Raw genomic sequence first — 25,919 nt, 5'->3', positions numbered from 1 at the left:
GGCAAGTGCAACGAACTACTGAATGAGTGCTATGGCACTTGAATCTACATCAGCAAAAGTACTTTAGGAATGACAAGGGCTACAGGGCTTCAGGTAGACAGAGTGAATTAAGTGTCTACAAAAGGTAAGTGGGAAAAACCTCCAATCTCAGAATGGCTGGGAAATGGTCATTAATGACCATACCAGAGAATACTGAGGCTTAGGCCAACAGACAAGGGGGAACTATGTTAGCAGCTAATCATCATAACATCAGAGCAGAGCTTCATGCTTTAAGTTTCCTAGGGTGTGGAGGCTGGTATTTTGGAGCTGGAGAATAGCTATAAAATGACTGGTAAGCCTTTCCCCTGAGTTAGGATATAAAACAGGAGGACTATTTGGAGGTATTTTCTCTTTCAGGCACAAGGTGATCTTCTTAGGTTACAGTCTATCAAAATGTCTGCAAGTAGGAAGCCTGATTTGTAACCAAACTTGTTGTGGAGGGACATTAGTAACTCTGCTAGGGTTCTGGTAGGCCCACTACTTGAATGCCTGGCCCACCTTCTCCAAGATACCAGTCTGGGAGCAAGAGGGTGAAAATAATGCAAAAATCAGAATGAGAACCTAGGATTCCAATCCAAAAAGGTATCACGAGAGGCTATGTGAATGAGCAACACGATCTAACTGTGGCTTTATAATCTTGAGGGTATTCACACCATCGGTGCAGGGATAAAAGCGGTATAGTGAATATACTGACAAAATAAAGATAAAAATGTGATTACAAGGCAGAGAAAGGTTTGTGATCACATTCAGAGAAAAACTGTTCAGGTCAGCTGGGAAGGAGTTGGCGGTGGCTGCTGCCATAAGGTCTAACAGAAACTTTTCAGACCTGGGTTGGAAGGCCAAGCACAGTAACACACGTTCTTCATAGTGCCTTTCAACAACCCCAGTACTGTGCTACAAAGCCTTGATAATGATAGAGAGCCAAGTCCAAGATCCTGCAAAGGATCTTAGGTCTTTCTAGAATATAAGAGCAATGCCAAGTGAAGCTTGAGGTTGTTCTGCCTAATGGTTCTAGTTGTAGATTCCTCAGCCACAGTTCAGCAAATATGCCCTGTAGCATAGCTTGTTGAATTTGCTTTAAAGGAGGAGGGAAGGAGAGAAGGAGGGAGGAAGGGCCCTCTGTTACATAGACACTGTGCCTGGCCAGGAATGTAAGTGGTAGACTGAATCTTCAGAGTGTAGGTGCCATTTCTTTTTCTCTGCTCTTCTAGGGGGCCTAGGCTGTAAATTTACTACAGAATTAAATCACATAAAAATGCTACATCATAAACTGACCAAGTTTTAGGTCAATGGACCAGATTCCATGCTACCTCTCTGCTGGTGTTTTAGTCCTCATGACTACTAAGCTTTTTTCTCTGGTATTATAGTTCCTACAGGGGTAGATAAGGATCTGAAGCCCCTGCAATTCAGATGAACTCTATAGCCTGTGAGAGAAAAGGGCAATCAGCCTAGAGGGTCATGGGGGAAAATGCAGAACCCAGATAATCCTAAAGTTCATGGCACAAATGGGAATGTTAATAAGATGAAAATGGCCTTGGCTTACAAGGGAATTCCCTAGCCCTCCATGAGTTCTAGTGGACTCATACTTTAGTTGTGGCCAAGTCATATACCATCTGTTCCTCAGAGAATATGAAGAACTGGAAGAGTCAGAGTTAAAAACAAAACCCAACTACTCCTTCCAGCATGACCCAGGATGAAGCATTTTCCAGGTACTAGCAACTTTAGATTGGACCTTGAACTGTGATCAAAACAGGTCAAGCAGAGGATGTAAAAACCAGGCAGATTCTTAGCGGTGTCAAGAAACTTCTCAGATGATTCAAAGTGAGTGGGCTTGGAGTCAAGGGAGTTGGAGGGTAAAGTGGGCATTTTCTTAACATCCACGATTTATACTAATGTGCACAATGGCCAAGCAAATATAATTTAATTCCAGGTAGGTTTTGTGAAAAGTTCCCAGAAAGTCTTAACAAGAGAGAACTGGCTAGAAAGAGTGAAAACTTGGAATCAAACTTCGTAAGTCAGAAGAGGCAGATTTAAGATCTAAGTGGATAAGGCAGCAAATCCAGAAAGTCTAGTTAATATAGCAGGGGCTAAGCAGCCAAGCAGGATGCAGAACAAGGAGGTCAGGAACAAAGAATAGGTCTGGCAAGGAAAAAGATCTATAATGGACATTGAACCTGTTGGTATGGATGGCGACCCTTTCGACTCATAAGTGTCAATGCAGACAAGTCCCACGATACACACGAGACTTTCTGACCAGGGGCCACCTATTTAAGGTCCAGCCCCTCATACAACTTATCTTTTTTTTTTTTTTTTTTTCTAAGCAGATGAGCCCTATGAACACAAGGTCTGATGTCAGTAGAGTGGAGAGACTGGTTTTAGAAACAGGGTAGAGGCTGGGGAGGAAGGAAAGGGGTTATGAGGTAACAAGGTAGATACCAGAGTAAGATAAGCATGCACAACCAGCTTATTTGGTAGCCTGAGTAGAATCATTAGGGGTGTGGGGAGGGATCCACTCCTAAAAATGGAAAACCAAACTTTCCTTAGGTTTTAGGAAGTGACCATTCTGATTTTGCCACAAAATACTTAACTGAAAGACATGATGCCATGCATATCATGGAAACGCACTTAGTATTTATAATTCCTAAGTACATCCTTATACCAATCTTTTACTAAAATAGAAAAGCAGAACACACACACCCCAATAGCACATGGCCTTCCACGAATCAAGCAAGGGGCAGCTGCAATGCTTGCTCCTATTCATTTAGGAACCCGATTCTCCTACTGAATTCTTCTCAGTGCCACTGATGGCAGCAGACAACTATCTGGAGGAATTAAATACATGTATGGTTAAGTTTTTAATTGAATAATGTTAAATTTTGAAGGAGTTTTAGAAATAAATTTATTCAACTTCTTTAGTTCATCAATGAGGTCTCTGAAATTCAGAAAGATTAAGTCACTGGTCAAGGTTGTCTATGCAAATTAGGACAGTGCTAGGGCTCCACTGGGTTTTCTTTTTTAAAGATTTTATTTATTTATTCATGAGAGAAAGAGAGAGAGAGACAGAGACAGAGAGAGAGGCAGAGACACACGCAGAGGGAGAAGCAGGCGCCGCACGGGGAGCCTGATGTGGGACTCGATCCCAATACTCCAGGATCACACCCTGGGCTGAAGGCAGGCACTAAATCGCTGAGCCACCCAGGCGTCCCTCCACTAGGTTTTCTTACTTCTAGTGTAAGGTCCATTTCACTTGCTGTGAAAAGGATGAGATTTTTGCTTAGCCTTAGTAACTAAACTGAGATCTAACTTGGAAAACTGGGGAAAAAGCAATTTAAAAGTTATCAGAACCAAAAAAAAAAAAAAAAAGTTATTAGTGCTGTGGAAACTACAGCCTATATATATATATATACTGACATCCTAGGCCAATAAAAATTAGCATACTATAAGGCCCCCAAGAGAGAAAATAACAAATCAATGATTCAGCTTAGGGTGGGAGTAAAAATGCCAAAGGTTGGAAAAGATGGAAGCCAATGAAGAAAAAGTAACCTAAGGAATATTGTGAAGAAAACCCACAAGAGTTCCACTGACGTTTCATTCAATTCCCTAATGATTTGATCTCCATTCTAGAATCAGCATCCAGCTTCCGCAGATACTAACTAAATGGAACTAATATTCTACTGTTTTCAGTCATTAGCCCCATCTGTTCTGAATGAGAACTGTAGGCTTTCCTACCCACAGTGTATTCCATACAATACCTTTGTCACTGTTCCAATGTAAGATTTTCTGACATTTTCCTCAAGCAAATAGCTTTAAAATAAAGGGTAGTTTTTACCAAAGGCTCTTTTTTCTAAATGATACACAACTTCTCTTAAGACAAATCACTGATCAACACATTATATTCCTGAGTCTCAAGTAAACATCTCACAAAGTATGTCTTCTCTCAATCTTCTATTGCTATCCACTCCCACATTCATACCAAATTTCTCAAATTCCATGATCATGGGACACATAGGTGGGGAGGAAATAGTTATCTTATCTCAGCTAGAGAAGTGAACAAAACATTCTAGTAAGACATGATCTACAGGACCTCCTTTTAGTCCTTTCTCTTGAAGGCACTTAACTAAATCAACATCTAATCCCTCTTGCAGGCCTAATAGGAATGGCATCACATTTAGGAGTGGAGGACAAAGAAGGGAGAATTCTTATGGTGGACCTATTCTTAGGCTTCTAGATTTCATTAAGTCTCTTTAAGTGTTAGGAGAAATACTCAAAGTTCTAAACTTTTCTACACTTCGGAAAGAAGTGGGAGCGTTCTCTTGGCCCAACATCTCTTTCTCCTAAAACCAAACACATCATGTCAGGAAATACTTATAAAGTGTAAACATAGATCAACACTTTATCAAAAAATATTTCTCTACATATATATATAAATATATATGTTTATATATATATATATGTTGAATTTTTAAAGCTCAAACATCAGCTTAATGGCAGAACGGAACATAAATAGTTAATTCTCTTCTTTCATTTTAGCACATAAGTAAAACCATTAAAAATTACTTCAAATAACAGAACTAGAAACCTCCTCTTCACCTTGTACTGTTTTCCAGGGGATCTGAATGATGCACTGCTCCAGGAGCTGTGCAATACAATGGCCCTGCTCAGCCTCTACTCATCTATACACACATCCATGCATCCAATATTCTTAATGATCCTACAGGTTGGCAGGCTGAATTTTCATGTCCAGACGTACACAGTTTACTCAGTTAATACAAGCATAGCAGCTACTATTTGCCAGATAATGCTTCTATGGAGTTTACATTCTACTTACAAACAACATAGTCTGACAAGAGAGAACTATTAAAAGAACATACAAGGATTTAAAAATCTTGCCTTAATTTAAAATCTATTCCATAAGGAAGCTATCTACAAAATAAAATGCTGACACAGCACCTCTATTTTGTCATTGATTCTGGATGCTTCTAGTACATTAGTTTATAATGTGACCACATCTATACTGTGCCCTTAGAAAAACATTTCCAATTGATGTAGGAGAACAGAGATACAAAGATCCTTCATTTTGTGGGTCAAAACTCGTGGAACTGATTTTAATATTTTGGAAGGAAAAGGTGAGAATGCTTTCAAGTAAACTCTTGAGATGAGACTATTATATAAGAGATGGATTCTTCTAGATTCACTCATAATAGGCTATTTTAATTATAGCTATACCTTAATCAGATTATGGAAAAACTAGCTCTCAATGTAGACATCACCTTTTATTGCACACAAGGCCCTGGAATTACTACATAGCATTTTAGTGTTTCATCCCCTTAACTACTTTAAATTGTGAGCTCCTACAAGGTACACAACCAGTCTTCATTCTTGGGCATATAGGAGGAGGTATGTATCATAACTGCCAGATGTATAAATGTGAATATTAAAGCACCTCACTACTTACTTTGTATCAAAAACTATGTGAGAAAATAGACACATCTTCTGAAATCTGATGCTTTGCAACCAGCTAATAACAGTCATTAGGTTCTCAAAAATTCATAGCATTTTCTTTTTCAACTACTCTATCACACATTGTCCTTTGAATTTTCTTGTCATTTCATATCATAATTTGGCTCTGGTTATGGTATTTAACTTTATATGAGTAAAGCAACAGTTAACAGCACAGACTTTGGAGTCAGACACTGGGATATGATGTAGTTTCTGTCTCTTATTATCTGGGTGGTCTTGGTCAAACTGCTTATTTCTTGATCTGCAATAGCTATCGCACAGGGTTATATGAGGTTAGGGGAGATAATGTGCTAATGCCTAGCACAGAGTCTGGCACATAGGAAGTGCTCAATAAATGTCAGCAGTTATATTAAAATTAGGTTTCCTAAACAAATTATCTCTTGATGTAAGTATCTGAGTTATATAATTTTTCTATGACTCCTTACCACATAACCCAATGCTTCGTATATCACAAAGGCTGAATAGATGTTTGCTTAATACACAAACTGGATCTTTATTTTTCTCTTTGGCATGATGAAAAATCTTATTCAGGCAACTTTGCTAACCAATACTTAGAACCTAATGTTTCCTACCATAACCCAATGTATAGCTATTATCCAATTTGTCTGGGGCCCATTATATGACAAAATCAGTCAAACAAGGGAATCAGCATGTAGAAAAGTATCCAGTGACAATTTCAGATCATCAACACTTGATAATGCCTCTCTTTCAAGAAGTTAGACAATTGCTCTCCCCCCTAACCTCATCTTTGGCATGTCCCCATTTCTTTCTATAGTTCATTATAAAAAGGCAAACAGGAAGCATAGTTTTCATCAAAACTGGTATCATAGTCACTTATATTTAGCTATACATTACTAGCACAGGGTGGGCAAACCTGTATTTTAGACTTTGTGGCATATGATTGTGTCGCCAACTATTCAATCTCCCATTATAGTGCAAAACAGCCATAGGCAACACATAGACAAATCAACACAGCTATATTCCAATAAAACTTTATCAATTATATTTTAATAAAGTTGACAAAAAGTAGAGAAACCTTTATGGACACAAATTTGAATTTACTTTTCAAATGTCAGGAAATATTCCTTTGATTTTTTTCCCCACCAACGATATAAAAATGCAAAAACCATTCTAAGCTAGCAGGTTATAGAATTACTACATAGGTATTTAGTACCTACAGGGTATAGTTTGTCAAGCCCTGTGCTAGCATTTATAACCATGGGGAAAATTGCAGCAGCAATGGTCCTGGTTCCTCACCACAAACTCAATTTTCTCAAAATCTACTACTCCACAAATATTATATCATCCAAAACATTTCATTCATTTCCAGACAGAACATTCTAAAAACCCAACTCAGTCACTAATTTTAGTTCTACAGATCTAATAAAGATCATATTTTTAACCCATCTCTTGGTTTATATCTTAGATTATAAACAAAATAATCAACATTTACTTCACATTTTAAGAATAAGAATTATAATTCAATGGTTTATGCAACCACAACACAAATAATATTCAATGTTGTCTCCATTTGATGCAACTCTGAAATAAAAATTCATTACTTGATTTTATAAATACCTCTATTAAGTATATAGCATTAGCACGCCCAGGTTTGCTTCTTGCAGTATGTTGAACGCCAACGGTTTCAATACTGTGGGCAAGTGGCAAAACCTGGTATGGTCATGGTTAACTCTTTAAAAATACTTACCATTGTGAAAGAATGTTGCAGAGTTCACTTAAAATTCTTTGGTAGATTACCCTTAAGAAGATAACTAACAATTTAACCATAGATTAAGTCAGGGAATTCAGAATTCTGCATGAATTTGTTATTATTCAGTAGCAAAGCCAAGTCTTGAAGGATGGTACTTCTGTGGTACTGTCGAAAACCTTCAAAATGTTCAAGGCATTTGTTTCAAAATGCAGACTAAGGCTCAGAAATAATTCCTTCCATCTGCCTGGTTTCATGGCAGAGACAAATACAGAATTTTGACACTGTGCCTTTTAAATGACCATTAAAATTACTGAGCTTTGCAAAAATATAAATTCGTGATATAATTATATTGTTACCCAGAAAACCAACTAGTAATAAAATCAAGCTATAACCAATGATAAAAATGTTCAAAAGTGAAATGCTTCAATAAGTTTTTCACAGCAGAAAGATATTAGAAAAAACTAACCTATATTTATAAATATATTTTAAAATCTTACAACTTTAAAAATATCAAAGAATTTATATTTGTTCAAAATTTGAAGATATATATATTTGAGATATGATTTTATACCAATGATGATCCTTTGGAAAAATGACATCTAAGGCAACTATGGACAGTAGTACTTAGATAACCAAAGTCAGGTAAAACTTGGCCTCTTCACTTTTCTGAAGACATCTATTACCTAGGATTTTAACCAATTATTGATTTATATTGTAATATTCTACTTAACTCCAAGAAAAATAAAATTGTATTTGGTGCTTTGGAGAACAAGCTATAGCTATAGCATCAAGGAGTTTTGAAAACCAGTATTTTAAATATATTTTAAAATATAAGAATAAAAAGACATCTTATCTTTAATGAGAGAGAAACTAAAGAATGGTCCTATGGTTCTGAACCATAAATATTTTTACTAGAATGAATACAGTTTTGGAAATTTACAGCATAAACATCATTATCTTTGTTGCAAACTTTAAAAAAAAAATTATGACCCAATGCTGTTCAGCTCTTCTAATACACTTAAAAATATGTATTTATTTTTAATCTTCCAATGAAGTCATTTAAGATATTCTAACAAATGCTTCCATTTATGAAGCACCTACAGGCATCACGCTAAATATTTAAAATACATTAGATCTTGTCCTCACAATGACCCTGCAGACATAACTTCCTTTGCTAGGAAAAAGAGGGTAGAAGACAAATTCTCCTTTTCTGTTTTCCTTTTCTTATTTTTCTCTATCTTTAAAAAAACAACCCACTGTTCAGTTGGGAAAAGCAAAAAACATCTTGCTACTATCTTCACATTTATCATAAAACTTCTGTGGCTGGATGAGGATTTTTTTTTTTTGCCCCTAAAAGGAACAAAAACTTAAGATTTTATGTTTTCAATTCTTGAAAATATAAAAAGCATTTAGGAAACCTTAAAAATAACAAAAATATTAAATTATTAGTTTCTAAATTGATTCAAGGATAGCTATATATTCATATCACCTCATCCACTTTCACTGGTTCACAGTAATTCCTTGAGCCCCTAAGCGAATTCTTCTGGCCATTTCTTAGTTTTCTCTGACTTATTGAGGTTTTAGTATAAATGCTGAATCTTAAGGCTGTGTTTTACTGCTGTTTATCTAATCTCTGTTTTCCCCTTTCCTCCACCCATTGGACAATGTTTATACAATGTAGGAAATTCAATCTATGTAGAAACAAATTACTGATCTTAAAAATCTGACATTTATTAATATGGGATATTTTATACAGATGTATATTACTTTAAGAATAGGTTGATTCCTAAGAGTCAAGCTAATTCCTATAAACCAAATCATACCTACAGGAAAAAAAAATTGGTCCAGATTCACACTTGTGAATGCTATATATTTTTAAAATTCATATACATTTAGACAGGAAAAAAAAAAACCCTAAGAAATAATGGTAAAAATTACTTCAAAATTAAACAACTACCATACCATAAAACATGTTCTCTTTGATCTATATCAAAGTGAGAAGACACACTCAGAAGGATTGTCTGCCTTTTGAAAAATGGGAGTTTCTTGTGTTTTCTCTATGTTAAATGCTAAATATAGTGAAACCCCTTGCCTATATGATCAGATATAGATTTCCTGTATTTTATAGCTCATCTCTTCACATACCTGTGTAACTGCTAGTAAAGTTATGAACGTTCTTAATGCAGAAAGGCCCATATATAATTAGATTATGGGTGCTTAATAATGCAATTTTGCAATATGGTTCACTCATCCATTTGTCCATTCATTTTCTTCACCCATTCATTCTTCAAATATGTATTACATGCCAACTATGCACCCAATAGAGTTATAAATACTGGGAATACAGTGATGAACAAACAAAAAAATCCCTGCCCTCATGGAGCTTACATTCTAGTTCCTCAAAAGGGATCTGTGGCTAAAATATTAAGTATTCAAAATCCAAGAGGAAAACTTTTTGAAAGGGTCTATTAGATACTTCAAAGAAGCAAAGGCTACAATAGTACTACATTTAACATTTGTAATGTGTCTTATTTTTATCAAAAATAAAAATCACATCATGTTAGGTTTATTAATTTCCTTGAATTTTAATTTATATTTACTACTTCTAATTTTCTCACACTTTGTTACTGATAAATTCTACTGTTCCCTGAAGAGAATAAACGTGAAACAATCCTTTTAATTTTCCAACCTGATGATCAATAGGTATCAATCAAGTGATGGTCTTCAGAAGAGCAATTTTTTGTTATAAAGGAATTGACTTCACAATTACAGAACTGTTTGCCACTGCTGCCTCTGAAAGACTTAACCACTGACTGGAGTTTTGACTGGGTATGCCAGTATTTGAAATAATTTGTTAGGTATCTTAATTTCTTTCTTTTTTACTGTCCCATTAACTGAAAATATGGTTCTTAGTCAGCATTAATATGTGGTAAAGGCCATCATTAGAAACTAGACTTTGCCCATGGCAGAGATTACAGCTAATCTTTACCTGGCTGTACTTACAGTGTACTTACTGCTAATGTGCTCTGGACCTTTCTTCCACTGAGCTCTCAATTGCTGCCTCTGTCATTGCTTTCTCTGACCAAAATCCTTGAATTATTCTGAATTCAATATGGCCAGGCAACATCTGTTGTCAAGCTCAGGGGTCCTTCATCTTTTCTTGGGCTTCTCCCTCTTAATGTCATAGCCAAGAGTAATGTTTTCCATTCTCACCTGCAGAACTTTTCCACCCTCCTTCACTTTCTAACAGGAAACTGTGAGAAACTGTGAAATTTGTAAGTATGCCACAAAGTGATAAAGGATGCAAAGCCAGGAATCAGGATACCAACTTTGCTCTGCACAGAATACAGAAAGATCTAAATGTATTACGGAAATGCCACTCTGTGTATGGTTTCTGTATTTCCATTTTTATATTTATTCAACAAATGTTACGAGTGCTTATTAGGTCCTAAGGACGGTTATACCATTGGTTTCTTTTAGTGGGAATCCACCAACACTGCTCCAATGTAAGAGTGGTAAATTTCTGATCTATAGGTCATGTTCAGTCATTAGTTCAATTTCTTCTACCCCAGAGAGAAGGATCAAGAAATGGAATCACAGCAGGCCTTTAAAAATCTTTAGAAGCAATATGATAGACTACGTCAATGAAGAGAGAAGGCCTGTATCTTTCTCCTTTATTGGTGTGTATACCTGTCTCTACCTCTTTGCTCTAGTTTTTCTCTTCATTCTGTCTCATTTCTTTAACTGGCCATTATAGGGCAATGGGATATACAGGTTATCTCCTGTATTTACTGAATAACATTCCCATTTTCAATTTAAAAGGGAGACCAAATTAACACTTCATATTTTTATCCTAAAACAAAGTCTTTTTGCTGCTTTTATTTGGAGGGGTGGGAAAAAAAACTCTACAGTCCTTGAAATTCCTTTCACCGTCTCTACTCATTAGCTCAGTGAACTGAAATTTCATCTCAGCAGGCATAAATATTGTATTAAAAAATAAAACAATAATAAACATTGTACTTCAAGAATCTACACAAAAAAGGAATACAATCAAAGTTTATAAGGCATTAAGTGTAAAAGGTAAATAAATGTTTCATGGAGAAAGTAAATAAAAAACTATCCAGATATAATTTCAACAAAAAAATAGAATAGAAATAAATGCATTCAAAGGAAGAGTAATCATTTTATCATTTTTATACACCAAAAATAAGGATTCTCCACTCCTAAGAACCATTTTCATGCAGATTTTATCACAATATTATTTTATATTTTCCATTTTACAATTTCTCTCTTCAGTAATTGCTATAAACTGTAAATTACTCAAACACTTAATTTCCCAGGATTAAATATCTTCCTAAAAACTCTATATAATCCCCATTACATAAGAACGTCACAGTATCTTATCTTTACCACACAAAAAAACTATAATAATTATAACTTATTCTTTATTTGTCATCTTTCTACAGAAATTATCAGGATTTAGCCTTACCAGGAAATTATACACATTATGAATACAAGTTTTAATAGACTACTGATCAGACTATTATGTTGCAAGTATTTCTAGAACATGATATCACAAATTAAGTCATTAATTCAAAAACAATAGTTTATTAACAAAAAAAGTACAAAGAAGTACAAATGGACATCCTATTTCCCCCCATTATGGTCCATCTATCTATCTCCCTTTCAGTCCATGGCACAGCCTTTTGGAGCTAAAAGAATAGGTAAAATACTTCTCTTTCCAATGGGCCTGATAACCATCCAAAACCAAATCATTATGTATTTAAGTTATACAGTCCATGTCAAATTTTTAAAAAATGTTTTATCTATATGAGTCGCCATAAAAGCCTCTTCCCTTGCAATAGACCATGTACCTAAACTGAGTGAAACATATCAGCATCAACATCCAGAAATCATGCTTATACACAGGGAATGTCAGATCATTAGTATGTTTGCCTTGAAGTAACAGATTACAAATGAAAGCTCAGAAGTGTCAAAAAGGATTTTCATAGATATTTACTTAACACTTCAAGTCAAAAACATCTTGTTAACTGAATTAAATTGAGGTACATGGAAAACATTCAGTTTAGCTGAGTTTTTTGCACTGATTTTTAAATCAAAGCTACTCACACATCTAATCTATTATCTCAGTTTTCTTCAATAATGGCTCCTTTTCAATTTATTTCAATAAACCTACAGTTTTTTCATACTTCTCTCTCTATAAGCCCGAAGTACTTCTCTGAATCATGGTAAATTACCAATACTTCTGGATTTTCCTCACAGGGCTATAGATGGAAGATATAAATTGCCATGTTTCAGTAAATAATGCCCAATTTGCTCTTTCTTCTACAATTCATCAAGACCGAACATGTGGATTAATTTACTGAGGTTCCTAAAAGCCATGTGTAAAATTTATTAGATGATATATTTTTTTGAGTGGTAAACACCAGCCATTTGGGGTTTGTGGAGGCAGCCACATCAGAACTTACCACTCTATTTTAGTCCCTGCTTAGAACTATTCTATAAAGAACATGAGTTCAGTGTTAGACTAGGCTGTAGTAACATAAGGTGCTAGACAAGTGATACATTTTTTGGGAACTGGAAAATTCAGATGACCACTCACTAAACATAAAATCATTATTCCACAAAGATTTTATTCACATCAAACTTGCACAGAGCAAAAAAAAAATCAAAACATAACTAAGCCACATATCAAAGAACAATATACAATAAAGGTTTGAATTTCTCAATGGCATTGGAAAGTATTTTCATAAATAACATTTACAATTCTAGTGTTAGATCTTTCAAGGTGTCTGAAGCTTCACAGTGCTAGAATTGATTTTTATCAGAACACATGCAAAAATGTGCAACATAATAATTCATATTAATGACAGAAAAAAGCACGCCAGTTATTTTTCATTCCAGCACGGCCATGCCACTCTATATTCTAAAAACAAACAACCCCCCAAATCCGGGTCCCATTCATTCTTCAATTATGCCTTTAGTCACTCTGTTTTATTATATTCAAACAGTCACTGTTAGTGCTCTTCACCACGACTTTCAGGTTGACGTCACTCCCTGCCTGCTGGCTGTCAGGACTGGGGGACGCCCCTCTCCCAGACTCACCTTCTTCCGGATGTCTTCATCATTTGCTCCTAGAGAGGCATAGAGCTTGAATGCAGCCTGGCGGAGTTCATGAGCATGTTTTAAGTCATGATCAAGCTATGGGAGGGAAAAAAAGGTATACTGCAACTCAGTCCACAGATCTAATTTCCAATAAAATTGAGTTAAAATTTTTTTAAAAAATTAACTATTAAGATATTAGTGCTCTCACTGAATCGCTGCTTATTTTTGGGTTCTGTTCACATATGACTAAGACCTTGCTGTGTTTGCATCAGCATGATCTGGAATGCATGCGGTCTGCTTCTGTCTAAAAGTGAACGCCACAACATTTGACACTGGTGCATGAAAAGTATTTGTGAGTATTTGACCCTTAAAAATTCAATGTTCTTAGATGGTAGCTTTAGCGGCCCTGCTTGCTTCCACCAGCTCTTTGAAATGCTGTCCTCAAACAGCAGGTCTGTCTAGCCACAGGCTACAGCTGATAACATGAATACCGCTGTAACAGGGTCCCTAGGAGGTTTTCTTAACACTAAGAGCAGTGTTAGGCCAATTTCAGCATTTAACGAGATTTTAGAAAGAGGAAAACCTTTGTGAAAATTCTTAATAAACAATAGACCATGGTAATCATTACTATGTTATCTATTACAATTATCTGAGGCTTATGTTCAGAGGTTACTTACTGGTATGAAACAATTAATGCTATCTTTCCATATGCATAATTGGCTAGGTTATCAGTTCTTCTGTATATCTAATTATCACTAAACTACCTCAAAAATGAAATAGAAGCATATTCTCATGACATTTTCAATGACTAAATACAAATCAGTAAATGTATAAGGCATATATTAATAATGTAAATAATTCTGTAAGTAATTCATTGGAATGACTACCACTCCAAATGAGGTGCCTTGGAAAGGTTCCCTTTTATGCAATGATGTTAAATATTGTTTACAACATTCTGAGACTCTTTTGAAACTTCCTAAAGAGCTAAATGGCATATTAGCTAGAAGGCCCTAAATTCATCAACTAAGAGTTTTATTAATTGTCACTGTAGTGTGTGAAAATGGGGAAATAAATTCAGCTAGGTAACATCATTTATGGTAACAAATAACAACAACAGGGGTGCCTGGGTGGCTCAGTCAGTTAAGTATCTGCCTTTGGCTCAGGTCATGATCTGGGGCTCTGGGATTGAGGCCCACATCTGGCTCCCTGTTCACTGGGGAGTCTGCTTCTCCCTCTCCTTCTGCCTCTCCCCTCTCATGCTCCCTTTCCTTCTCTCTCTCTCAAAGTATTCAAACAAACAAACAAAAAAACTCAAAAAACAACAGTAGTTTCAAAAATATTTTGATCACAGCAGGCACTGCCAGATTATGGGAGGAACTCCAATATCCAACATTCATTTTGATGTATAAGTTCTAAAATATCTATATCCTTAAAGTCTTACATACTTTCTAGTCATAGTCATAACATACATTAGAATACAGATTTGGATTAAATATATAATGAAAGTCACACATTTATGACTATGTAAGAATTTCTCACAATGGGTCTAGTATCAGTATTTTTATGGTCAGAAACCATTATATAATCAAGCATCAAAAATAAAGATGATAAAACAAATATTCAGGTATGGTATAAAAGATCATTTAAAAAATTATTATTATTCTAGTTTTACTGTGATGAAAATAAAATTGGGAAAAACCCCAACATAGGGATAATTTTCTATACACTAGTTAAATGATTTACACAGGGCAGCCCAGGTGGCTCAGCGGTTTAGCGCCGCCTTCAGCCCAGGGTGTGATCCTGGAGACCTGGGATTGAGTCCCACGTCAGGCTCCCTGCATGGAGCCTGCTTCTCACTCTGCCTGTGTCTGTTCCTCTCTCTCTCTCTCTCATGAATAAATAAATCTTTAAAAATGAATGAATGAATGAATGAATGAATGAATGATTTACACAGGTATAAGCTACAAGTTCTTATGTTTTCTCACTCTCCTGTCCATCAAAGTGTCCTATTTGCCTTGCTAGAATGGTCAACTGAGGGTGTATATGAGGCCAGTTAGGACTTGCTCATGTATCTTTACACCAGTGACATACTGTGTCAATGTGTGCAAGTGGCCAGAGGGAAAACAGACTAGGTAGCTGGTTCAAAGTAATCTATTACCTATACTGGAAGAACAATACTACTGAAGGAAGAACAGGCATTAATTTTAATATATAGTATACATTACTAACACCAGTAACAGTGAAGGTTACTTTGGGCCCTTTCTAAGAAAAAAGGTAAATCATTAAGAGTTCCTTTTATTTTCAGTGTTAAAAGCCAAATGAACAGTTGCCTGCCAAATGAAGTTTTTGGGAACTCAGGGACATGGGAGAGGTCAAAAGGAAAGTTAAAAAAAAAAAATTACCATTGGGACCACTGGCATTAAAAATATAGTCACGTTCATGAAACAGTACCACTTACTAATTAGAAGGCAATGCTCTCTCTACCATGACCTCCTTAAATAAACTTTCTCTAATTGAATATTGTTCTCTTACGCTTAGAGAACTGGATATGACTAACAGGCAGAGAAGAATAAAATCAAAAGAAATATCTAACTAGTCTAAGGAACTTACAGTTTGAGAAAAAGTTTGAGAAAAGCAGTTTGGTTCTTGATGCTCTCAAACTAGAGGTTATATAGTACTTTAGTGGACACTAGCAGGCCCAAAGCACAGTATAAAACTGAAGCAAGGAAAGAGAAGAAGACAAAAGTTAGAAAATATAGCGAAAGAAAAAGACAGTGGTGGAAAGTCAAATAAGGCCACTCACGAGAAGATTACCCTTAACCTAAAGAATGAGAATATAGCAAGAGAGGATTCTGGGAACTTCAACAGGATTAGATGATATTGCTATAATGTCAATACCCAGCTTAGAGACCCCACTATTTTTGGATCTTAGTTGGGAATTAGGGATATAATTTTCTTCCTTCCTGATTACCTGCTTAGTGAAAAATCTCTGATAATTACATGAAACAAACTGGATTCAAAAACCTATAAAACATCATCTATGTTATCAAACAGAAAAGATTCCTTCATTTAAAAGGGCTCTGAACTCTAATTTTATTGGTTCAAAGTTGTGAGCAGTAAGAAAAAAAAATCTTAAAAAATTCCTTGCTTGAGCTGCTGAAAAGGAAAACAGAACATACCCTTTTAATATCAGTGATGGCACTCACTGAGCTGGGATACTTGAAATAATCAGCAAGCATGGCAATGAGGTGATCAGTTATGCTAGCGATTCTCTGTAGCTCAACATCTGGTTCAATCAGATAGGCGAGTGTCTCAGCTCCTTCAACTCTCTCCTCTAGTAATCTCTCCTTACTGCACATTCGAACCAAACAAGGCAGTGTCTGGAAGGTAGTGAAATTTATTATTTGCTTTGTGGTAAAGGCAAAAGGTTGATGGAGAGCATATAGTGACTCAATCAACTCAATGGTTTTTACTGGCAGGCATGTTAGAGATCAAATGTTTGAATAAAGACTTTCAGAGAATGAAAGGTTTTTTGGAATGTAAAAACAAAGTTCAGTGTATATTAATCATTTGTGCTGGCACACTAAACCCTAAATCATACAATCAAAGCACATTAATACAAATCATTAGTCAGGCTTTTATCACGGATAAAATTGAAACTTTATTGTATAACCTTATTAAAGACATTTAAGAATTCCCTAATAAATCATGTCTGACGCTTCTGCCCCATCTATGTATTTATTTACTTAAAAGACATCCAGCAGTTTAATCAGGAACAACTGTGCCATAGAAAAAGTATGCTATCTTTTCCTTAGTGAATAATATGACTGAGATGAATTTTATTTTTGGTGGGTGATCAATACCTACAGTTGCAAAATCAAAATACCACAAAAAATTTAGTGATCTTATCATTACTCAGATTCCATGAGTCTCCCTATAATGTGAGTGAAATGCATCAATTGTAATTCCTAGGTTTTCCAAATTACTCCCTGTAAGGACTATATCTACTAGCCCAATTTTACTTCTGAGGTCCTTCAAAAATCCTGGTGCTGGTCTTGGTAATTTATCTACATTAGGTACTCAATATAAAAAAAAAAAAATCCCATGTATTTACTATTTCAAAGGCTGATGAACCCACATTAAAAGGATAACACAAAGATGGAAACTGAAATGTTATAATTATAGGAAGTCTTTCTCAACACCGTAGTCAACTGTGCTTTGCTCTTTTCTAAGTTCCTATTATATCTTTATCATAAAGTTTAGCACTTTATTGTTCACTACTGATTTTCTATCAGGCTAGTGCAGGCTTTATAATACAACCCTAGGCTTCCAAGAGGAAAAACCTATTATTCTTATTTTTTTTGAACAGTTACTAACATTTACTAATACCACAAATCCATGGATTGTTGAGTGTAATGCTCACAACTAGTACGTGAAGAAGATGCCATTAACCTAGTTTACCAATTAGGGAGAAGAGGAGGGGTACAGCAGTTGAGTAAATAAACCAAGGTTACTTGCATGGAATCCTTAGAACTCTACACAATGTTGCTTACTAAGGGGGGAAGGGTCCTCAGATCTCATTAAATTAATTGACTTGCTTCACCAAAGACTATTAGCAAGTATTCGTCTTAAATGTTCTTTTATCCTTGGGTTCATTTTGTACACTGATAATGAGAGATCTCAGGTTCATAAAATGATATATAGTCAATGTATTTACATTTATTTTGTTTTAGAAGAGTAAGGGATGTGCCCAAAGTTACCAAGCCAGTCAGTGGTGAAATTCAGGTCTTATAATTTTTAGGCCAGTCTCTTACCTGAGTTTCTCTATGTTCTAGTTGCTTCTGACATGTCACAATAAATATTGATGGCTTTCATGTGTTATTATCTTTTTCTTTCTCATTATGTCTTTTGATTATCTGCCATGAGGGTGATATAAAGTCTTTGTCTACAGAGCTAGTGAACTGCTTTCCTATAAAACTATGTTGCAAACTTAATGAAACTCAAGGATTAAAATATATTTTATATTTCACTTGAATTTTACATATTTTTACAACGTCTATATCTTCCTAATTTCCATAAAAATGAAAAAGGTGTGACAAGGAAAAAACTATTTCACTTTCACTCTTAAAACACATCTAAAACCAATTAATGTGTTAATAAAATATCATTTTATGCTATGCACACATACCATAGTTGTAAATGTATAAAAAGAAATAGAAAAAAAAGAAATGGGAATACCAAGATTTATATTCAACACTTACGACTTAGTGACTTTTACGTGTGTTCAGAGAGAATTAGCTCACCTTTAATACAATACAGTTGTCATCTGTCCGAATTGCTCCAGCTCTACACATGTAAGTTAAACTGGAATAAGATGGCAAAAAGTAAGTTTTTGCTTGTGTTTTAAAGCTTTAAAAGAAATATTCCTTGCCTTTAGGATTTTATGGGGCAAAAAAAGACAGCTACTCTTCATTTTGTGGGAGGTTTTTCACATTACCTTATATGAGGTTCTGCCAATTTACTACTCAAAAGCAACTAATGGATATATACAGACAATAAAGTCAGATATTTTTAAGAAATGCATACAAAATTGTTTTTTAAAAATAAAGGCTTAATGAGCGGATAAACTGAAGCCAATGTGCCAGGCACATTGGAGGCCCTTACACTTTTTTCTACACGTTTCTGTGTTAGAAAGTTTCCATAATAAAAAGGGAGAAAAAGTTAAAAATATAGAGTTAAAATATAAAATATAAAGTTCACAAAGTATCTAAGATTATATCAAGCTAAACTGGGATATTCTAACTCCAATAAGAGTAATATAAGTATCACAGAAGAAGCATCTAACATTTAACACTTAGAGATAGCCATAAGAAATTAATGATTCTTCAGAGTTTGCCAGCAGTGGCTTTGACAACCGGTCAATGATTTGGTTGTACTGAACTGAATAACAATTTGCCTTCACAATTATATCTGGCTTTGAACTAAGTAGCTACTGAACACTGAGCACTTTAGAAACTTAACGAATTTCCTTTTTGGATTAGATTTCTTTAGTAAGCTGGGCGGGCAGGGGGAGGGGAGCAGGGTGGTAGTACATCTAAAACACTCCATATTCTGGCTTCTACAGAAAGCTATTTTAAAAAAATCAATAAATTTTTTACTTAGATTATAGAGGACTGAATTGTTTATAGCTGTTATCACCTTAAGACTTGTTACCACATTTTTAAAAAACTGATTCCACAAGAGCATTTATCTTACTTAACAAAGTTTTTTTTTTTTTTAACAAAGGTTTTGAAGACAAAAAGCCAACTAGTATACAATATACTCATATAAAAAAATTCATTGTGCATGAGTAATTCACTGAAAATTCCCCATTCTTGCCAAAATACTAGAGAGGCACAAATTCTTAAATATTGGAACCATAAATTTAGCAAAGAACCTTACACAACAGGTGCTCAACCTATCAATGTATTCATATGAGCTGAATGTTCATATGAGCTAGGACTTGTATTAATAAGAATTTATCTTATAAATGGTCATATCTCTATGAGAATTTTATGTTTTGTTTTTTCTAAACACGAGGAAGCCATATTCTCTGAAATTATGCGTTGGTTATCAGCTTCAACTAATTCTCACTCCATATTTTTGTATCTTTATATTTTCTCAATTCTTTGCATAAATTTGTTAGTTAAATCTAATTCTATATTATTTCAACTGAAACACAAAGAGAGTACATTGAGAATGTAATAAGGTAATTTTCTGTGGATAGCCTTAGCTGTTATATGAGTGCTGATGCTCTGAATGCTACTAATAGTACACTGAGTAAAAAACTCATGCCCATTTAAGAAAATGTGAGACAACCCATGACTTGCAAATTCCAAAATCCCAAAGATGAGGATTGGCAGTGAGCTGATTAGGCTGTCCAAAAATACTCTAACATATTGATAAAGCACAGTTGTTCTTCCCACATTGTCTTGACTTTTACCATTTTGCTGATGTCAGCTGCATCTCAATAGGCTTATCCCTCTGTAACATCTTCACAAAAATTTGTGGTAACAATTCTCCATCAACCAAAACTAAAAATAAAAGAAACAAGAATTAAAGAATTCTTTAAATCTACAAAGTTCATAAATTAAATCATGTAGGTGCCACTGAAAGTTCCAGCCTACCATTTACCAGGGTCATCGATACCTGGGGGTTTTCAAAAGCTAAAACTGAGAAGCATTTCAGTGCTTGCATTCGAACCTGTAACAATAAATAAACAAAAAATGCATTTATCTTGATTTTGCAAATATGAATTTTAAGGTCTCAGAATCTAAACTCTTCTGAAGAAACAATTGTTTAAATCTGCTTAAAATAGAAAGAAAGGCCTCAAGGGAACACCTGAATATCTGGAGTACAGTAAGTTAAACTTAATTATAAAAAGTTAAAATTAATTTTGAAGTAAAAGAAAAGAAAAAACAGGAAGAAGCAGCAACTAAAATTTAATTATATAAATTCCTAATCAAATTTAAAAGAACAATGTACAAAATACAATGTTGGTAAGTCAAAGTGAGCTTAATAACACTTAATTACCAAGTACCTTTCAAGTGGGACATTTCTTCTCCCCAAACTACAAACAAGATAACTGAAGACAAAAAAAGGAAAACAAGAAAAAAAGAAGGTGTACTCTTAAAGTTGTGTGAGATGGGGTTGTGGCAAAGGGAACAGAAGGAAACAAAGTTAAAATCTGAAAAGGACTAAGCTAATTTATTTTTATTATTAAACCAATTTTATTTTATTTTTTAAAGATTTATTTATTTGGGACACCAGGGTGGCTCAGCGGTTGAGTGTCTGCCTTTGGCTCAGGGTGTGATCCCGGGGTCAAGGATTGAGTCCTGCATCAGGCTCCCTGTGGCGAGCCTGCTTCTCCCTCTGCCTTATGTCTCTTCCTCTCTCTCTCTCTCTTTCTCATAAGCAAATAAATAAATCTTAAAACAAAACAAAACAAAACAAAAAAATATTTGAGAGAGAGAGAGAGAGGAGGGAGGGGCAGAGGGAGAGGAGTCCCAAGCAGACTCCGTGCTGACCATAGAGCCTGATACAGGGCTTGATCCCAGGACCCAAAAACCACAACCCGAGCTAAAACCAAGAGTCAGATGCTTTAACTGACTGGGCCACCCAGGCGCTCCCTAATTTAACTTTTAAAACACTTATGAATTGTGCTACTATTCCTCAAAACTAGATTACTGGTCTAGGACCACACCACAGGGCCAAACTCTTAACCACATACAATATATTTCACAATTTGCAGGAGCTCCTATAAGAACTGTTATTTTTCATTCTTTCTCTTCAGTTCTCACTGGACAATCTAATCCTCTGAGTCTACATATGATGCTCTTATGTGGAACTCAAGACTGGCAGGATAGGTAACTGAAGTGTGAAGAAGCCTTGTCCTGCATTTCAGCAAAGATCTGCAGCACCAGCATGTGCACACCTAAAATATGGAACCTAAAATATGCCAATGATACTCTGACAATGAAGCAAACCTTGACAAAAGAATAATGTTACCAAAACCTTTTTCCTTCCACAACCTATAATCAGTTATAGTAGATAGGGGAGCTTGGTGCAGAAGATAAGTGGAGGGGGGAGAGAGGAGAAGATAAAGGAGAGAGCAGACAGAGAATTTATGAAGCTAGAGGACGGAGAAGAGGAGGGACAGTAAATAGCCACCCCAGCAATTGTTTCTTGATGTGCCAGTGCTGACTGGTTTCAGCCTCCATGTGGTACAGGGTGGAGGAAGCAGCTCTCAGTATATATTTCTTTCCTCTCCCTCTGACTAATTTCAAGCTGGCTCCATTCCCCATTCCCATCCTTGTGAGTGCTTCACTAAGATCAAACTTTGGATATCTGAAGTAAGAAAACATAGGTATTAGCAGGCTGCAACACAGAGCAGATTAGAATCAGTGCATGAAGACAGAAGACAAAAATGACTACTGCTCTCTCTGCTCTGTGTCAAAGTCCTGGCATACCAGCCATAATCTGACACAATAAGGACAATGCCCCATTATCTGTTATAACTTGCTAGCTGGACAACACTAAAATGACTAAATTTTAACATAATGCTTGATCATATATCACGATGCTATTTATCTATATATAAAAGACAGTGAAGGAAATTAGCAAATCTGAAAACCTTTGACTTTTTAATTCAAAATACAAAGCAGAACACATTTTAAATGTGTATGTGAGTATATGCCCTGAGTCACTATGGCTGTTCAGGTTTCGAATATGAAATCAAAGTATTTCCTGATATTTCAAAGCATCACCCTATGTACAGCTTTGGCACTGATATCAGAGCAGAAGAGACTCAAAACCAATAGCAAATCAAGCCACAACCATATTTTGAAAAAAAAGTGGAAAGGCAAGGGTAGCTTTTAAAATTGTTTTAAAGAGGATTCTATAGATAAAACAATACCTCACAGCATTTTGTGGATAAAATGTTATTCTTGATCACAATATCTATCAAACCAACATAACATGTGGGCCTCCTTCTAGATCAGAACTCTAGAAACCAAAAATAAAATATAAAAATCTGGCCATAATTTTTAATATCTTACTTTGTAAGATACTGAGGTTAGTAGGTGAGCAATATTCTGAACTGCACCATGGTTAAATAAAATAGTTTGATGATCTGGACCCTGTAAGAAAAGAGAATAAAACATTAAAAAGAGTAATGAATGATTCATTCCAACAAAATATTTACTTAAATGTAGAAAAGTTCATTCACTACAATGTAGAATTCTCACCTACCCTTCTCTTGCATAAATCCATCCCAATAAAGCAGGGTAGACAAAGGGCTGCCAATGTCTTACGTCATCCCAGTTCTGTAGAACTGCTGCTTCCTTACCTTACCCCCAAATAATGAAGAGGGTACAGAAGCTATCCTGGCACAGGCCCTCTGAAGTTCTTAAAAAAAGACACCGTCACAAGAAGAGAACCACTGTGAATTCTGCATTTCATGTGCACAAGCTTAAACTATGCCCACTGGAGACAGTGATAGTCATTCTTACAACTTCAGACTGACGAACTGGTCAGAGAAACACTAAAATTACTCAAGTGCAAGAAGTAGATCAGAGCTTAAACTACTTCAATACATCAGGGAAGTTTCGGTTAATGATGGTGAAAAACACAACACTCTATACAGAGAAGTGAATGTGTTTTGGTTTCTGTTTCTATGTCATTTCTCTTTTTTCAATTATCATTTCTTAGAGTAGAAAGGTAAAGAAATGGGAAAATTCAGGATGTTACTTCTCATCAACTGTTTTCTACTAAGCAATTTACTGAAGATCTTCAAAGTGACAGAAGGTTAAGGTTAAAAGCAAGGCTTCAAAACTGCCACAGTTCTAATGCATTGATTTAGTTTTTAATTTTTTAAAAAAATTTTTACATAATAACTATAACCCAATGTGGGGCTCAAACTTACTATTCTGAGATCAAGAGTCACATGCTGTACCAACTGAGCCAGCCAAGTGCCCCTCTTATGCACTGATTTTATGTACCATATAACCATTCAAATAATGAAATCAAAGCAAGGTTAAAAATGCTACTTTCATGCTTATCGCTATTCAGAAGAGAAAAATACAGCACTGAAAGCTGGCTACCTATCTGGGCTCAACAGAGAAAACCAGTTGCTAGTCTAGGAAAAAATCTCTCAAATCAATTTTTCCAACCCACTATTTAGCCAAGTAATAATGATCTTGCAGATAGTCATTCTTTCCTGGACAAAAATATTCATCATTTGAAGTGGGGAGATTAGTATTCCTAGTCCTGAATCACAAAACAGCCATATTCTATTTAATAGGTAGTAATTCCCTAAACACTTTATATTCTATAAAAAGGCTCCTTTAAAAAACAAAACACTTCAGCAACTTCTATTACTAACTTCTAATTTCTGATTTTTAATTGATACATAATATGCCACACTGTACTCAGGCAAACTCCCATTACATATATTAGGTAGTTTCTAATGTCTTACTATTAAAAACAATGTTTTGCTGAACAGTATGAGGATAAATTCCCTGTGTGTATTGCTTGATGTATTTATCCATATGTATCTGTCCAGAATAATGCAGGGTTGCTTTTAGAACAACTAAAGATACTGACATTCTCAGGGTACAGGCTGCAAGTATGCTCTTTATCTTCCTACCTCATCTTCATCCATGCATCTGCAATTATAATTATAGGTACTACTTATTGGGTACTTGCTAGCTATGTGCTTGGGCACTGTTCTAAATGCTTTACTTCAACAATCTCATTTAAAGCATGAGTCTCCAGCTTATTTAATATAAAGACAGTGGTGTAGTCTATAATGGGGAATCTAGGAAAAGGCTCTCCTAAGAATCTGACCCATTTTTTTCTTACCTAGTAACAAGTAGGTAACTAGAATAAATTGTGAAGATAAACCTAAATTACCCTAGGCTGACAATATTATTAGCATACTAAGGTTTTTTGCCTTCCATATGAATTTTAACATCCTAATTTAAATACTGGCGGTGTTTAGCAGAATAGCTAAGTAGACAGGGTGCTGCCTTCACCCTTGCACCTCACAGCTCATTCCATTCTCTGTATTTAGCCAACCTGTTCCTCTGCTTTGAGGTGGCCTAATACTAACAGATTGTTTTTACATTCTTCAAGCCATTACATACAAATACGTAAGTATATCCTTTCCCCTATTTTAACACTAAAGGTAGAATACTACCTATGTATGTGCTATATGTACTATACATGTACTATACATATTGTTCTAAAGCTTTTACTTCCTTTATACTACTTCCCAGAAATCATTCATATTAGTACATAAAGAGCTTTCTTATTTTTATTTTTTTTTGGCTTTATTCCACTGTGCAGGTAAACCATACTTTAGTACCCTACTGTTAGACATTTAGATTGTTTACAGTCTTTTACTCTTAAAAACATCAATTAATATCCAGGTGCATGCATATTTTAAAGAAGTAGGTCACTTATGGAATATCTGTGTTGATCAAGTTATATTATAAAAAAGATCAAGCACAATGCAATTCATTTAATGTAACTGTTCCCTCTGCTTACAAGATACTGTAGTTTTTAATCTCTCAATTTCTGTGCTCCAGAGACTGTAGGAAATAATTTCTACAAAGGACGCCCTTCTTCCTCTCTGGGGTTGTACATAGGATAGTGTAAAAACAGTAATAAAGAATTGAATTGTTGATGGCTCAACCAACTAAAGAAGGAGCTATCATTTGATTCTTGTCAAGTCTCTCTTAGGTCTCTCCAAATTAACCTGCATGGACCTGGGCTAATGAGACAACATCCATAGGGTGGAAGTGGGAAGCAAATAAGTCCTCAAGATTTTAAACTCCAAAAGACACGTCTCAGAAGTTTGAGTAACCTGTTTAAGTAGTGACAACAATTTAGTCCCAGTTAGTATTACTAGCCCTTTTTTTTGCTCCTTATTCAATCAAGGAGAGAATTTCAAAGATATAATTAGAATGATATTAGCAGTTAA

The 25,919-nt window shown here is 35.2% G+C and overlaps 1 protein-coding gene across 5 annotated transcripts in view; it reads right to left on the bottom strand.

Annotated features, from left to right (window-relative positions):
• The window catches only part of ARMC8 (armadillo repeat containing 8), a 111,137-nt gene that overhangs the window by 30,767 nt on the left and 54,451 nt on the right, over positions 1-25,919 (bottom strand). For 3 of the 5 annotated variants that reach the window (XM_049099612.1, XM_049099611.1, XM_025449131.3), the window contains 6 exons: positions 22,993-23,073; positions 20,563-20,638; positions 20,379-20,469; positions 18,700-18,760; positions 16,576-16,776; positions 13,397-13,492 (listed from right to left, as the gene is read on the bottom strand). In XM_049099612.1, the coding sequence (XP_048955569.1) occupies positions 13,397-13,492; positions 16,576-16,776; positions 18,700-18,760; positions 20,379-20,469; positions 20,563-20,638; positions 22,993-23,073 (606 nt within the window). The remainder of the gene's footprint in view (positions 1-13,396; positions 13,493-16,575; positions 16,777-18,699; positions 18,761-20,378; positions 20,470-20,562; positions 20,639-22,992; positions 23,074-25,919) is intronic. The other 2 variants (XM_049099613.1, XM_049099614.1) reach the window with 1 other exon arrangement.

The sequence above is a fragment of the Canis lupus genome, chromosome 23 (genome assembly GCF_003254725.2).
Source record: "Canis lupus dingo isolate Sandy chromosome 23, ASM325472v2, whole genome shotgun sequence".
NCBI classification, from domain to species: Eukaryota; Metazoa; Chordata; class Mammalia; order Carnivora; family Canidae; genus Canis; species Canis lupus.
The sequence above is the reverse complement of the archived record's forward strand: the minus strand, read 5'-3'. Positions and strand labels throughout refer to the sequence as shown.